Source organism: Crinia signifera, chromosome 6, assembly GCF_055691185.1.
Source record: "Crinia signifera chromosome 6, ASM5569118v1, whole genome shotgun sequence".
NCBI lineage: Eukaryota > Metazoa > Chordata > Amphibia > Anura > Myobatrachidae > Crinia > Crinia signifera.
Window position 1 is genome coordinate 263,108,221 of NC_139222.1, and position 15,408 is coordinate 263,123,628.

The following is a 15,408-nucleotide window of genomic DNA, read 5'->3' on the forward strand; positions in this document are numbered from 1 at the left end:
ATAGTCTTTCATTATTGCTCCTTTATTTCTCATCGCTATTCATACACAATTTGGGAGGAGAACTCTCAGTTCCAGGCGGAATAATCTGCAGTACTTGCGGTGAGGGTGTGCAAATTTGTGATGAATGCGATCTAGGAGAAGGGCATGAAAAAGTGGGGCAAACTTCCTGGACCCCTAATAAGGGACAACTTTGTTAGCAGGATAATACACAGTAGATAGCTGTTAGAGGGCATACGGAACGTACTGCACGCTTTTGAAAAGATCTTAAAAAAGGCTGATTTGGGCATTAAAGCAATAAAATGACAATAGCTTACAAGATTAATTTAATTACAAAGAAAGCAAATGAAAAATGGGGGTGGGGGGGCTTTCGGGGCAATCAGAGAGCACTTTAATTTTTAAAAAGAATGTAAAAAAAATATCAAAAAGCTATTTTTGTTGAGATTTGGGGTACATATTCGAACAATTTTTTTTTTAATATTGGGGTAATTTAACCACAAACGTGGACCAATTAAGTGAATAGTATGGCTCACACAAGGCCACGCGCACCTAACTGGACTGCCTTCATAGTGTAGGACACTGTCACACCAGAAACTAATCATCATCATTATGGTGAGAACATTTAGGGGGGTATTCAATCCCGGGTCCCAACAGTCTTGACCCTGGCCCGTTCTTGGCCCACTCGCCTGTTTTATAGGCAGGCGGGATTCAAAGTCCCATCTGCCGAACAACAAAAAAGGGGGAGTGTCCACGGAAACAACCGTGGATCGCCGAGACACAGCTGTGATCTCGACAATCAGAGGCTGTCCTCGGTAAAACGGCCCGACTACTTTTAAAGTCGGGTCTGTTGTGCCGAGATGCCTCTTCAATGCAGTTCAAAGACAGCATTGCATAGGCTGCTCCCACCGCAATTTCCCCCATCGGAAATAGCTGCGGGGATTGAATACCGCCCTTAGTCTCCCGATGTAGGGAGCAACCATGTGACCCAGCTGATAAAAGCCAGTCTATTGTATTAATGTCAATGCTTTAGAAAGCACCACGACCATAGTACTGATCATCTGTATTTTCCTTATTAATCAGATAGAATATCCACGTTATACATTTACCAAAAGCAAGAACATGAAATTGTAATAATGTTTATTAAATTAAAATATTGTGTTACATATTGTAGATTTCACATATTGTCCCCATTTCCAGAAACACATTATATCCAGTACAGGACCATGACCTTTTAAAGAATAAAGACGCAGACAGAATAAGGTTTATGGAGATCCAGGTATGAGGTCAGAGAACCAGGATAAGTCAGAACCACCCTTGGTCTATATATAGTGTCACCTATAGCACATCCATACGTTAATGTTCTCCTTTTAGCGCCGGGACCAATTCACCACTTTCTTTAAGCTCCTGAACAATAAAAAATAAAAAAAAAACACATGAAAAGTTTATTAACGCAGATCTGTTACAGTGAATCCTTATGCTGGCCACACATCAGACCAACTTTCCTCCAACCATCCAACTAGTTGCTTGGATGGAATAAAAATATGGTACTGGATGGGAGCAAATGTAATATTTACTTCAGAAATTTGCTCCCAAAATCTGGAAAAGGACAAAAATTGTCGCTCAGACACGGTACTGTAGTTGAACCAGTTTGATTTAAACAATTTGACTGAATTTTTTTGTCCATTTTCCTGGGTTTGTGAGCACATTTCTGATTGTCCTTTGCTCCCATCCAGTACCATATTTTTATTCCATCCAAGCAACTAGTTAAATGGTTGGAGGAAAGTTGGTCTGATGTGTGGCCAGCATTAGCCAGGTCTGTTGCTACCTGTTACTGTTATTAAAGACCTATGGTGATTTATCAAAGTAAAGCGGGTCCACATTAGCACCCGTTATCCCCCACCCTCCCCATAGAAGCGCTCTTTTTTTCCCAATTTCCCAATTTTTTTTTACTTTAGTGATTATTTGCACATCTACTTTTCTGCTGCATATGCATTACAGTTGTTTCTAGCCAAGTGGTGCTCATTCATTTATTTTACAGCTATGACCCCCAGTGTCCGTGTGCCTTTGCTAGTTCGCCATGGAATATCTGCCAGAAGGGATTCGGTATGAAAGCCCTCTTCACATGTCACTCACAGCTCTCCTATACTCCAACGCTCAATGACCATCTTTGGCTGTATACTCATCTCCATCATTGGCCTCAAGCCTCTAGTTGTATGTTGAATGAGTCCTCACTACTTACATTTAAGCTGTAATGTGTATTGATCTGTGGCGCTATTTATTTGTACTGTATTTTTGTTATTTATTCAATGTTATGCCAAGCTTTGTCTCCCTGTACTGTTCCTTTGTACGGCGCTGCGAAACACTTGTGGCGCCTTATAAATAAAATTATAATAATAATAATAATAAATCCCGACGGTCAAAATCCCGAATGGTTCATAATACCGACATTTAAAATCCCGACAAGGACAAAATTCGGACATGGTGAAAACACCGACATATAGGATGTGCAGGTGAAACGGTCAACATGACTTTGGTTCGACAGTGGTATGCATCAGAGGATGGTAATAAAATACTGATAGCCAATATGTTAAACTAATTAAAAGGTTTAAAATAAATATATGAGTAATAACATAAAAGTAACTGAGAACGCCCACACAGGAACCATTGATAGAATACATCTAGTAAGGTATCAGTAAAGAAGAGGCATTCTAAATAAGGATGGTAACAATGGTGCAAACATAATATCTAAATGCAAAATGACATTTCTTCTTTAAGACGCTCATCATGAGCTGATAGAAAGAACAATAAGGTAAACTGATTGTTGTTTATATTGTCATCTACGGTATCACTCTGGTAATGTTGGGTTAATGGCTACTTATATTTGCAGTCAAATCAAACAACACTTAATTTTCTATGTAGGATTTACACAAGTGAATCTTATGAGGTTACTGACTCTCCCTAGGTTTAAAATTGGTAAAGAGTGTAATAACAGGAGATATTTTGGAGTACAACAAAACATGTAGTTATGTGACAGAGTTGGGTGTGCTAGTATAAGATCTAGAGAAAAAAGAGTACTCATTGAATTGTTTCTTATGATGTTTTCTCAAACATACTGTCTCTTAAGATATGGACATTACCACAAGGATTATAAGGTTTCTAAATGGTTACAAACAAGATCTATTGTAATAAAATTTTACTTTTACTAATTAATACAGTGGTGATTCAACATGAAGATTTGAAAGTAACACATGGTATATTAAAGAAACACACTTAGTTACATTATCCCAAGTTTATAAAATTGTATTTGAATTTGTGAATATAATTAAAATATGGTACAAAACTGATGGTGACATTAAAAGGAAAGTTGAATTAAATTATTTGGGTTGAAAAAATTAGTTTATTGAACAGGTGTGAGTGATGTGATTCCCTACAGTTGGTTTATTTGGTTGAACCCCAATAACTGGTTCGCATAAGTCAATGTTATATATGCTTTAAGAAGTTTGATGTTTTTGCCAAGATAATATTATTGATTTTTCTGTATACTAGTGAAATGCTTCAAGAAGGTTTTCCGATGTATTAAGAGAGAAACAAATGATGCGTTTTGCAAGAGATATGAACTTTCTTTGGAGAAGTTCAGAGGATGGACTGTTAAAACTGAAATAACGCATCAATAATTATATACTTTTGTTATACTCTGTTTTCTCAAATATTGCTATTATTGCTGCAGATGACTTTAGCTTGTTGCACAATGTACTATTCACTGCGTATGAGGCCTTCCCTTTGCGCTAAGCAGCAGGTGTTTGTTAGAAGCAGCAGCCATTTTGTTGAATCATGACTTGCATAATAATATTATTAAAATGGCCGATCATTCAGAACAGTGCTATAAAAGTGATTTCTTGTTAGAGAATTGTTTTGGGTTTTAGAAGCTTAAGAATGTGATGTTGACAGTATAATGTAGCAAGGACAGACACCTAGTCTCCACAAACTGAATAATATGGGAACAAGGCCACACATGCGTAGACCCACAAGGCCACTGAAGTTGGGTGTTGGGTTAATTATGACATCATGATTGAAAGCAGAGCTTTCCAATAAGACTCAATGCTTATGAGTAATTAATTAATTAATGTGATAAAGGTTTAAATATCAGAGTGATAGAGGGAGGGAAAGGCAGTTGAGAAAGAACAAGGAAGCACAGGGGGCTGGAGGTAACTATGAAGGAGGTTTAATCATGGCTGATCACTGTCCTTGAAAGGTGTCCATTTTGATTTGATTTAGAATTACTGTTTAAGTATTAGCTAGTCAGTTTTATGTTTCTTGTGTTAGTCTGCATTTGCAATTACCTGTAATGAAGCTATTCTTCAAGTAAAGCATTGTCATACATTTTATAACAAGGTTGTGTGGGTGTGCAATCATTTCAGCGTTGCCGTTATATTTAAAGGTAATAAAGTAAATAAATTTGGTTTGGGTTATTTATCATATCTAATCTTATCAGATAAATATCTGGTTTGTCAGTCCACATGGGTTTTTTCACTGTTTTTTGACCCGAATGTCGACATGGACACAGTTAGAGGTGAACTGCATCGCTCGCAAATCCTTCGGGTGCGGTGCCTCGCTGTGCTCGGCACTATTTTATTCTCCCACCACGCCCTAGTGGATGGTAGGGCATGAAATACCACCTGTCGGGTCAAAAAACAGTGAAAAAACAGTGAAAAAACCCATGTTAACCTCGCGACCTGTCGAACCAAAGTCATGTTGACAGTTTCACCTGTAAATTCTATATGTTGGTATTTTGACCTTGTCGGGATTTGGACCTTGTCAGTATTATGACCCTGTCGGTATTTTGACCATCAGGATTTTGACTGCATCCCGCCAGAAGCACATCTCTATGAATTGAAACAGTGACTCAGAAAATGTCACAACAAGGGGGGCGGTGCATGAGGATGTGGAACTGCAAATCTGACAGCCGAGTCCACAGTAAGCCACATGTTCAGAGAGTGGCGTAGGATTGGGGTGGTCTGAATGACAGGTTGGGATGTATAATGTGAACCAGGACACCGCAGTGTGGCATAACGTGAAACAGGGGAAATGCAGCATGGCATAATGTGAACCGGGGGCACCATAGCGTGGAATAAGATGAACAGGGGGCACTGTAGCATGGAATAATGTTAACTGGAAGGAACTTTTATTTGTTTAATAATGGTGTGTATTCACAATTTTAGCATTTCATCCATGTAAACTAAGTTTTCAGTGCAACAGAGATTGAGGGGGGGTTTGGGAAACTTAGATCTGTCCGGCCCCTGATACTCTCAGATGTGATCAAATCCTATAGATACAGATTGATGGGCGGTAACTCTCTTTTTTCAGATGGTGGAAGTTGTAACTTAACATTCGGACAAGGCTGTATTGGAATCGGTCACCTGTGTCTCTACTATAGACTAAGAAATTACGCCAACGGCGTCCTGAATCCATGGGCACAATGCAAACCGTGTTCCCTTCCCACACTTCCAATTAGAACTCTGGATACCAGAAGAAACACAAAATTGGGAGCCCTTCTAGGCACTCGCATCTCTTGTGCACCCACATCCTGCATTAGGCTGCAAGACAGGTCAGTGTTGATCCAGAGTAACGTGTAAGTAGGCCGCATTGTGTGCACAGAAATAACTGCAGATATTCAGCCGTATGGACAGCTGCTGCAGCACCAACACTACCGGGACATCTGCCGACGTAGTTTACATCACTATGAGAACGCTCAACCCCCTATTCTTGGTGAAACATTGTTCCAATCAAACGTATAACTAAACAAGCAACCCATTCTAAGATCCAGAAATAACAGGGCTGCTACATGACGGTCGCCATCTACATCATAGCAGAGTCTTTGAGGCTTATTCAGAAATCTCGTTACACCCTACATCTCTTGTTCACCCTATGTTTAATACACATTTAGCACCAAAAGGAGTAACAAGTTACCTTAATAATGTCCAATCCTCCAATAAGTTCTCCTTTTACATACAGCTGAGGATAAGTCGGCCAATTAGAGTATGTTTTTAATCCTTGCCGAACCTTTCACAAGACAAAACAAAAAGATATACTAAAACAAAAACAGAGAAAAGCAAAACCATATCAGCCTTGTTCATTATCTAAAGCAGAGATGGGGAACCTTTGTGTTGTTGAACTACAACATCCCAGCATGCCCTGCAACAGTTTTGCTATATGGCCATGCTAAAATTGTTGCAGAGTATGCTGGGATGTGTAGTTCGACAACTGGGAGGGCCAAAGTTCCCCCATCCCCGATCCAAAGCAATAACCAAAAGCCAATATCCAGACTATCCTGTCACAATCCAATAGAACACGCCTGCAACAGATGCTGAAGCGTCACTCTGCTCAGAGAGATTGCACCGCTGTCTGCCTGTACAGGCGAGGTAAAGCTATTTGCCCCGGTTTAAAACGGTGATAAACGTACCTTACAAAATACTTCTATTTCTTGTAGCCCTTTAGGACTTTAAATTTAGAGATCCGACATACACTTGATTGGCCCAAAATGTTTTTAAAAATATTGTAGGAATGAAGATGTTGGCTTCAGACTGTGGTTCAAATTTTACCCATAGTAAACCAATGTACTTTACAGCTTTCAGTGCCCTGACTTAGGGGAGTAGTCAATCAGTCTCGATTTTTCCAGCAGTTGGAAAAAATCTGCACTTTTCACAGACTTTCGTTCAAATTTACATTTGACCTAACCAATCCAAGTGCCAATTTTTAGAATTGGAAAAAACATCGAAAACACATGGTTGGAAAACGTGCGGATCGGAGAATTAGTTTTAGTAAAAAATTTGTAAATTTTCAACGATTTTTCTACAGGTGCAGATTCGACTTTAAACAAAGTTGAACCTGCATCGGCGGATAAGCTGGCTAAATTAAATAGGTAGCTGAAAAATCTAGACAACATTGAATACCCCCCAAAGGCTGGTATCCTATTAACAGCGGTAAATTACTGCTGCTTATTGGGTCACCGGGGGCTATCCAATTAGCTCCGTAAGCTGGCACTTATCGGGGTTTATGCTTTTGGTGCCTTAGGCATGTAACGTAAAATCCATGCAAACCGGCCCCTCGGAGCCGCAACAACGCATGGGATAGGGAGCTTATCCCAGATCCCTCTGATTATTGTCCAAACATTATTTTTTTAATCCCAGGTACACATTACACGTGTGTACCCAGTGAGATCACATGCAACGGAACCCAGCGGGGGAGCAGGCAAATCTAAGGGCAAATACACTTGCCAAATGCTGGTGGTGGCCATGTTGAATCCAGCAGCATACTACTGATTGTGATCACATATGATAAAACAGTGTCGATCATAACCAGTGTCAACCTAAACACTTTAGATATTCTATACCACACCTATAAACAATCAATTCCAGTGAAAAATACATTTATTTCAGAACAAGTTTCCTTTCAACCACCACATTACAATCTCGCTCACCTCTTCATCCTCCAAAATATCAAAGGTTTCATACTCCACGCTAAAACAAACAAAAACAAAACAATTACTGTAAGTTGACAAAAGTTCAAGCATCTGAGCAAGCAGGAACACTCATTATCCAGTAGTTCCCAGTATCCATCATGTTCTTTATTTCTGAAGGGATGAACGGCGCTATTCAATAAAGCGTGAATAGCCCATCTCTGGTGATGCAAACTGTCTATTTGCCAAGAAATGTGGCGATACGGCTCAGGATGGTGATGACAATACAAAATCATTGAACAAAACGCTTTATTCTTTACACAAAGAATAAGAGGTATATTTACTTATGGTTGATTTTCATGGATTATAAATCTATAATAATTTTTTTTTTACCTAAATCCATTTCGGATCTCAGCGACGGCGTCTAGATCCACAATCACATGCTTGACCACTTATGGTCAAATGTAACTAGTTAGACATCTAAAGATAGTGGAATGTGTCTAGATTGACAGTAACAGAAGATAGACGTAAGCATTCGGTGGACAAGAACGTGATGGACAGTCACATGGTCAACGTGACTTTGTGATTTTTTGTTTTATTTAAACCGACTTGTTCTTACTTTAACATCCCAGTGGACATACAGTAGAGGGAGCACAGTGAGGCACTGTGCCCAAAGCATGGCTAGCGTAGGGAGCCACGAGAAGGGACACGGTACACTTATAAGGTGTCCATCTTGACCTATGGCGACCAATACCAAAAAAAACCTTGTAGACTTTGTTACTGTTTATCACGTTCCCGTTGACCTAATGTCTGCATCTATCTTCCATTAATGTCAATCTAGACTTGGTTGACTATCTTTAGGTACTGTATCTATCTAGATCTATCTAGATACGTTCGGCCATGAGTGGTCAATCATGTGATTGTCGATCTGCTCTACCAGAACCATCCGTGTTAGTATTCCAGGGCTAAAACTTCCAGAGCGAACATTATAAATGTATATAAAAAAAAAAAACACAATCTTTTAGTAAATGAAGCCCAACATTTACGTAAAATCGAGCTTTAGCAAATAAACCACTAATTGTTCTTTGAGTAACATTTTGTAATTGTTAAAAAACCTCTTTTTAAATCGCACTATTGTTTAATACTGCTTTCACATTGCAAAAACCTGCTTTCAACCCGTTTTTCTAAACGTGTCTTAAAACTGGTCAAAAGCCAGTTAAACCCCTTTCATATTGCATGATGTAAAGGTATATTGCAGTTTAAATACCGTTTTGTACCTTTCAGATTCAACCCGTTTCACCCATAGAAAGCCATACAATGTCATTTTAAATGTTTTTTTTCCTGCTTGTGGGCGGGGATAATGTGTCATTTGTAGCAAATACCGTTTCTGAGCTGTTCAGACTGCAGGGAAAACGGCTCAGAAACGTGTAGGATCCTGCTTTTAACACGTGTCAAAATATTGGTTTTCTGTAACCGGTAAATTGACAATGTAGCTTTCACATTGCAGCTGGAACCGTTTTAAAGCACTAAAAAAACGGCAATATACCGTGTTACAGCTGCAATGTGAAAGGGGTATAAGACGATCCGCCTCTGGAATACTGCGGAACAACCACACAAGTAGAGACCGTAACCGGATGTAAGACGAATGTTGCACGGCACTCAGGCAGACATTGTAATCTATATTTCAAGATCTTTAAACTTGACAAAAATGTCAGCGGCTAATTGAATCTTCCGGCCTATAATACTGCGGATTTGTAATACTTTCCACTGTAAAACAAATAAATATTGTGAAACGGAACAAAAATCGCCAGCCCGTGCCTACGAGGAAAAATAACTTCAGGAGACAGAAATGACATTTCGTCAATAACCAGAGCTGCATATTAGTATTTACTACTGGCCAACAAAGCATATCAATTATGGCGTGCACAGGATAGATCGCCCGGAGAGCGGTGTGCGGATAAACAGCTTCACTCACCCGGTGTTATTCAGGATTTCTAGGATCTGTCGGCTGAACCCACATTTAGGCATCTGGAACACACAGGAGAAATGACCATGTCACTGAAGTCTTTACCTTAAAGAAAATAAATACAAATACAGACGACACGACATACCTGTTTGTTCCCTTTCATAAAAAGGATGACTGGGTCTTTATTAATAAGTGCCTTGAGCCTAAAAAATAAAAAAGGTCTATTTACTATTGCCACAGTAGCTAAACTGTAAAACTACCTGAACCTCAATATTTTCTTTAGTTGTAGAACGTGATGCCGCTTTCAGACCGCAAATGCAGGGTCGCACCGGGACTTTGAAATGGTTCAGTCCCGGTGCGACCCTGTATGTGCGGTCTGTCTGTTCAGATCGCATCAGTGAACCGGCAATATTGCCAGTTCACTGACGTCATGTGGGGGCACGGCGGAGTGTCATCGGGGGCAGGGGAGGAGGCAGCGCTTAGAGCTGGTGCTGCTCCAAGTGCTGCCTCCTCCATATTGTGACTGGGAAACAGGTCAAGCAGGAAGTGGGCAGACAGAAAAGCAGTAAGGTGACGGTATACATTATGCTGAAGGAGTTTGGGGGCAAATGGTAGAAGAGACATTGGTTGGTAGTTGGAGATGGTGTTAGGTTTAAGACAGGGGTTTTTTTTTTAATAATGAGGAAGACAAGGGCAGAGACAGAGATAGAGGCGGCGGCGAGAGGGTCAAGGTGGGAAGAGGGCATAACTTCATCTCCAGATACAGGGGAGAAAGATGTCAGATTTGGTAAGAAGGTTAGGGTGGTGTGGTCTGGTAAAGGAGGGGTTGGGGTGCTAAAGGTCTGGTAGAATGTGAAGTCCTGATGCATGGAGTCAATTTTAGGTTATTGAAATATAAAATGGTGTAAAGTCTGCAGAAGAGCATCATTTACGCCTTCATTGTCGTGTGGCGGTTTGTGGGAACTTTTGCATGTATCTGGTGCCTTTGGAGTGCAAGGGTTGAGGTGTGGCTCTGTGAGGGTAAGTAGTGACCGCCCGAGCTACAGAATGAAGTGCATAAGTAAGATAGGGGGAGAGAAGCGAGTCGAGCAGGGAGGATATGGTGGCAATAGTGATGGTAGCCTTGTGAGGAAATATCACAAATTAGTGAAGACCAGATCAAGTGAGTGTCCACTTATTTGGAGGGTGAGTATGTTCATTGGGAGAGGCCAAGTGATGATGTGATGAAAAGTGGAAGAAGGAATGGAAGCTGTAGGAGACTGAGTGCAGTGGAAACGTGGCATTAGACATTAGATAAGACCCACTTGTCCTATCTAGCCAATAATGGTCCCCAAGGTAAATTCATACATATTTTTTAGAAACGAAAACCAACTTAAAAAGGATATGCACAAAATGTATTTAGAATTATCTGCACTGTTTCTAAGTACACATCGCATGTACCACCGTGTGTCCAATATTCAGAGAGCATCTCCAGTTTCTGTTACATTATTACCTTAATGCCAGCTGAAATCTCAGTGTTTGTACACAGATTATGTGGCTGTCCGGGAGGACAATAACTAGACACAAGGGGTACACTAGGAACACTCCTCATACCTGTCTTCTAGGCTCTGGGCCTTGGGACACATTGTACTCAGCTCCCCTGATGCCTCCAGCTCCTATAAAGGTGAACATAGGATAAATGACAAGAGCCGTTTCCTAGATGTACAATGACAGTCGCTGCTAGCAACGGAACTCACCTTGACTATGTCCAGGCCTCCGACAAGCTCTCCATTGATGTACAGCTGGGGGTAAGTGGGCCAGTTGGAGAAGGTTTTCAGTCCCTGTCGCACTTCCTCATCGGACAATATATCAAAGGTGCTAAATTGGATTTTATGCTGGTTAAGGATGGCCAATATTTGCCTACTGAACCCTGGAAGCGACAAAAAAAAAAAATGGTCAGGTTCAAAGTTTTTCTATTTTTATTAGTTATATTCAAATTTATACAGCTGTATATGTACTTTACAATACATACTGCTTTTACAGCAAACCGCGCCTCACTATGAGGTGAAGTACTGCCAGTGACCACTAGAGGGCACGCAGACCAAATCACTCTTGTGTGCTAAAAAATGTCATAACAGAAAGTGAAAAACATTTATGCAGGGACACCGATCTGTTTCAAGCTTGTTGGTTATGAAGAGAGGGAGCTGTGAGGACAGAGATCGGAGGTAGGATCAAATGATTTCTGATGAAACCGCTGTATGGATTGGGAGCAGAGAAACACGTAAAAAAAGACTGAGGTTTACACATATCCCTTTGCTTTCTAAAATCACCAGCTGTACTTGTTGGGCTGGGTAAATATTGTCTAATGTTGCTTTAAATGTGTATGGAGCTTGTAACACCTATCTTGCCGACACTCACACGCCTGCTGATATGAGATGACATAATAGACATCTTCCTCACTCATTACATGTATGGTTTTTAACTTATTATTGAAATAAGGGTAAGGTTACACACATTAAGACTCTCCAAACTTTCAACCGTTCCCTGAAAACTCACCTCTTCAGGCAAGCCTATCATATTTAAGTTCTACATGCTTAACCCTCCGAGGCACTTATGTATTATATAGCTTCCCTTCTGGACCTGTAACTGCTATGCTATTACTGGTGCCTGTCCTTATTTTTCCCTCCTATATCCCTATAGATTGTAAGCTTGCAGCAGGGCCCTCCTACCTCCTAGTCTGTCTGTTGTTAACCAGTTTGTCTTATCACTGTCTACTATTGTAAAGCGCAACGGAATCTGCTGCGCTATATAAGAAACTGTAAATAAATAAATAATAAGGTTACGGTTGTATTTTCCAGGCAACATAGGGGAGGGCCACCAAGTGCCCAAATGAAAAATACTTAATGAAAAACCCCCTTGTAGGCCTGAATTCCCGTGCTGGGGCAGGCTACAGGGCCTTGATTGTAGAGCCAGCTCCGGGGCACTGGCAGGCTGCAAGCCTAGTAGTGGCACCGGAGCTCCTGGCACAGCAGACTCTCTCCTCTCAGCCAATCACAGGGGTCAAAAGAGAATGTGTGTGTACTACCTCCAGTCACAATCTGCTCTGACCTCCTGTTCAGCAAAATTGGGGTGTATGCTGAGAGATACTGGCAGAGCTGGACATTAGCATATTACAGATGAGCTACGGCATTGCTCCGGTCACTGAGATTATAGTTATCAGTCGATTTGAGGTGTATGAGTGATCAGTGTGTATCAGGCATGTGATATTTGTGTGGCCTGTGTGTATGAGGCCTGCAGTCAGTGTGGCCTGTGTATACTGATCAGCCTGTATCAGTTGTACATGAAGGGGCCTTAAACCATAATAGTGCCTAGAGCCCCATGCAGTCGTAAGGTAGGCAGCCATCAGACGATGTGGACAGAGAATCAGAACCGGTACTTGTGTATTATCTGGGCGCCCGATTTTGACATCGGGTCGGAAAAATCGATCGCATTTTTACATTGGATCCAATGTTAAATGGTCCGAGACCCGATTTTACATTGGAACCAATGTTAAATGCCCCCAGACCCCATTTTTAATTGTATACCCACCCTGATGGGTAATTATTAGGTCAAATGCCACCCCACCATCAATGCCAACCCGAAGAATGGCGAGCCCGCGAGGGGCGGCGGTATGCGTCCTCCGACCTTTTCATACCCCCATTATCCACGTCAGCGTGGAGTTGACTTTATATAGTGTGGCGAGCCACCGAGCCCGAAGCGTGGCAAGCGCAGCGAGCCCCGCAAGGGGGCGCGGAAAATGAGCCCGAAGCATGGCGAGCGCAGCGAGCCCCGCGAGGGGACGCGGAATACATGTAAGTAATCCGCGTGCGCTCGTCACGCTTCGGGCTCGTATTCCGCGTCCGCTCGCCGCGCTTCGGGCTCGGTGGCTCGCCACACTATATAAAGTCAACACCACGCTGACGTGGATAATGGGGGTATGAAAAAGTCAGAGGACGCGTACCGCTGCGCTCCCCATGCTTCGTGTTGGCGTTGATGGTGGGGTGGCGTTAACAATGTATAACTGTGCAGTTTGTATATTCTCCCCGTGCTTCCGTGGGTTTCCTCCGGGTACTCCAGTTTCCTCCCACAATCCAAAAATATACTGGTAGGTTAACTGGCTCTAAACAAAATTAACCCTAGAATGTCTGTGTGCCGTGTACATGTGGTAGGGATCATAGATTGTAAGCTCCACTGGGGCAGGGACTGATGTGAATGTTCAACTATACTCTGTAAAGCGCTGCGGAATATGTGTGCGCTATATAAATAACTGGTAATAAATAAATGGAACCCATGACTTTATCTAATCCATTGTAAGGAACACAGCTTATATTCATTTTCCTTTACATACAAGAGATACAGTTTTGGCGATTTGGAATTTCAAAGGACAAGACGTAGAAACAGAATGGCACAACTGTAGGCTGTTATTTCCATAACCCTGGATGTTTCCCAGGATAACAAGAACCATGCGTCTTCATTAAGAAGTCCCCTTTATCCAAGCAGAATCATATTTACAACCCACGGTACGTGAATACCCTTTATGTGACCTCCGTTCCTATAGATGTTGCTAAAAAATATGGGCTTTCCCTTGGAGCGAGAGATTCGATGCTGCCGCCATCTGCATACGGCGGTGAGGTGTGAGGTGCCGCGGTGCTTTATTTATTGAAGGCTGCTCCTCCATTGTTAAGTTCATGTACAGCCTGGAGTAAAACACAGATTGTGAAATGTGTCATTCATGTGGGAGTTCATTAGTAAATAGCTGTAGGCTGATTGCTTTTGGATATTCTGTTTCCAATACATTCAATCATTTTTACTGTACTGGCCCCACCAGAAAGCTTTGTTAGAGCTCCAGGCGATGGGATGAAGACTGGGAAGATTGATGGCCTGTATTTCAATTTTAAGGGTTAAGGCTGCAGAGCAAATGTTGTGCTTTGGGACAAAACTATCGCAGGGTTTTATTCAGCATTGCAGCAAGGAGAGATGAATAACTAGATGCAATACTATATGCGGAGACAAATAAAATTATTACCTATGGCATTTTGGCTCTACACACTAAAACCAAGCTGGGGGGGGGAGGGGGGGGGGGGGCTGTGTTTTAAAATCTGTGAAGTTCCTCTTTCCTGCCAGAGGTGTCGCTTTCTGCTGTGGTGCCTCTGGTCTGCTTCTATGCACTGATCAACAAACCACACTGTGCTGGATGCAACTCAGCAGACAGTGACACCCCAGGCAAGAAAGAGGAACTGCACATGTTTTGAAAAGTGCAGGTTTCTAGAATAAACACTACGGATAGATTTCTTAAAAACATTAAAAGGTATGAGTTGGGTAACGTAACGGTGAGTACGCTACATAATCTAAAGCTGCGACAGGCAAATGGAAACACTTCAAAAGGCCGCATGGGTGGCCCTCTAACCTAGGAATAACATGGGTAATAAGTTATTGCAATATATATATATATATATATATATATATATATATATTTTCAAACAAAGACACCTATCTGTAGTAGCACATCAACAGGGGTAATAAACCAGAGTTGTAGATAACAAACTTGAACATAAAGGCAGAAAGAACTCAAAATATCATCCAACCCGACCTCTACGCTCCTCCCAAGATCTGAGTCTCTCATCCACACTCATTACTCGCTCCCATTCCCGATTGCAGGACTTTCTTCGGGCTGCGCCCACTCTGTGGAATGCCCTCCCTTGCACAATAAGACTCTCCTCCAGTCTCCAAACCTACAAGCGTTCCCTGAAAAGTCACCTCTTCAGGCAAGCTTATCAAATTCCAGAACCAGCCACTTAACCTTCATATACCGTTCCTATCTAATCACATCCCCACTGTACACGCTTTCTTTTTCACATTTTTTCATGCTTCTGACCCCTGGCCAAACTGCTGGGCCACCGTATCTTACAGCACACCAGAAACCTTGCATTCTGGTGAAACTAATGCCTATTTCCCTATAGATTTGTAAGCA

The 15,408-nt window shown here is 41.6% G+C and overlaps 1 protein-coding gene across 1 annotated transcript in view; it reads right to left on the reverse strand.

Moving 5' to 3' along the window:
• Positions 1 to 1,117: 1,117 nt before the first annotated feature.
• Positions 1,118 to 15,408, reverse strand: part of GLRX3 (glutaredoxin 3) — a 31,279-nt gene continuing 16,988 nt past the window's right edge. Inside the window, exons 5-11 of the mRNA XM_083149470.1 lie at positions 11,156 to 11,328; positions 11,013 to 11,074; positions 9,565 to 9,622; positions 9,429 to 9,481; positions 7,475 to 7,514; positions 5,965 to 6,057; positions 1,118 to 1,401 (exon numbers count right to left, since the gene is read on the reverse strand). Coding sequence (XP_083005596.1) covers positions 1,351 to 1,401; positions 5,965 to 6,057; positions 7,475 to 7,514; positions 9,429 to 9,481; positions 9,565 to 9,622; positions 11,013 to 11,074; positions 11,156 to 11,328 — 530 coding nt within the window. The 3' untranslated portion in view covers positions 1,118 to 1,350. The remainder of the gene's footprint in view (positions 1,402 to 5,964; positions 6,058 to 7,474; positions 7,515 to 9,428; positions 9,482 to 9,564; positions 9,623 to 11,012; positions 11,075 to 11,155; positions 11,329 to 15,408) is intronic.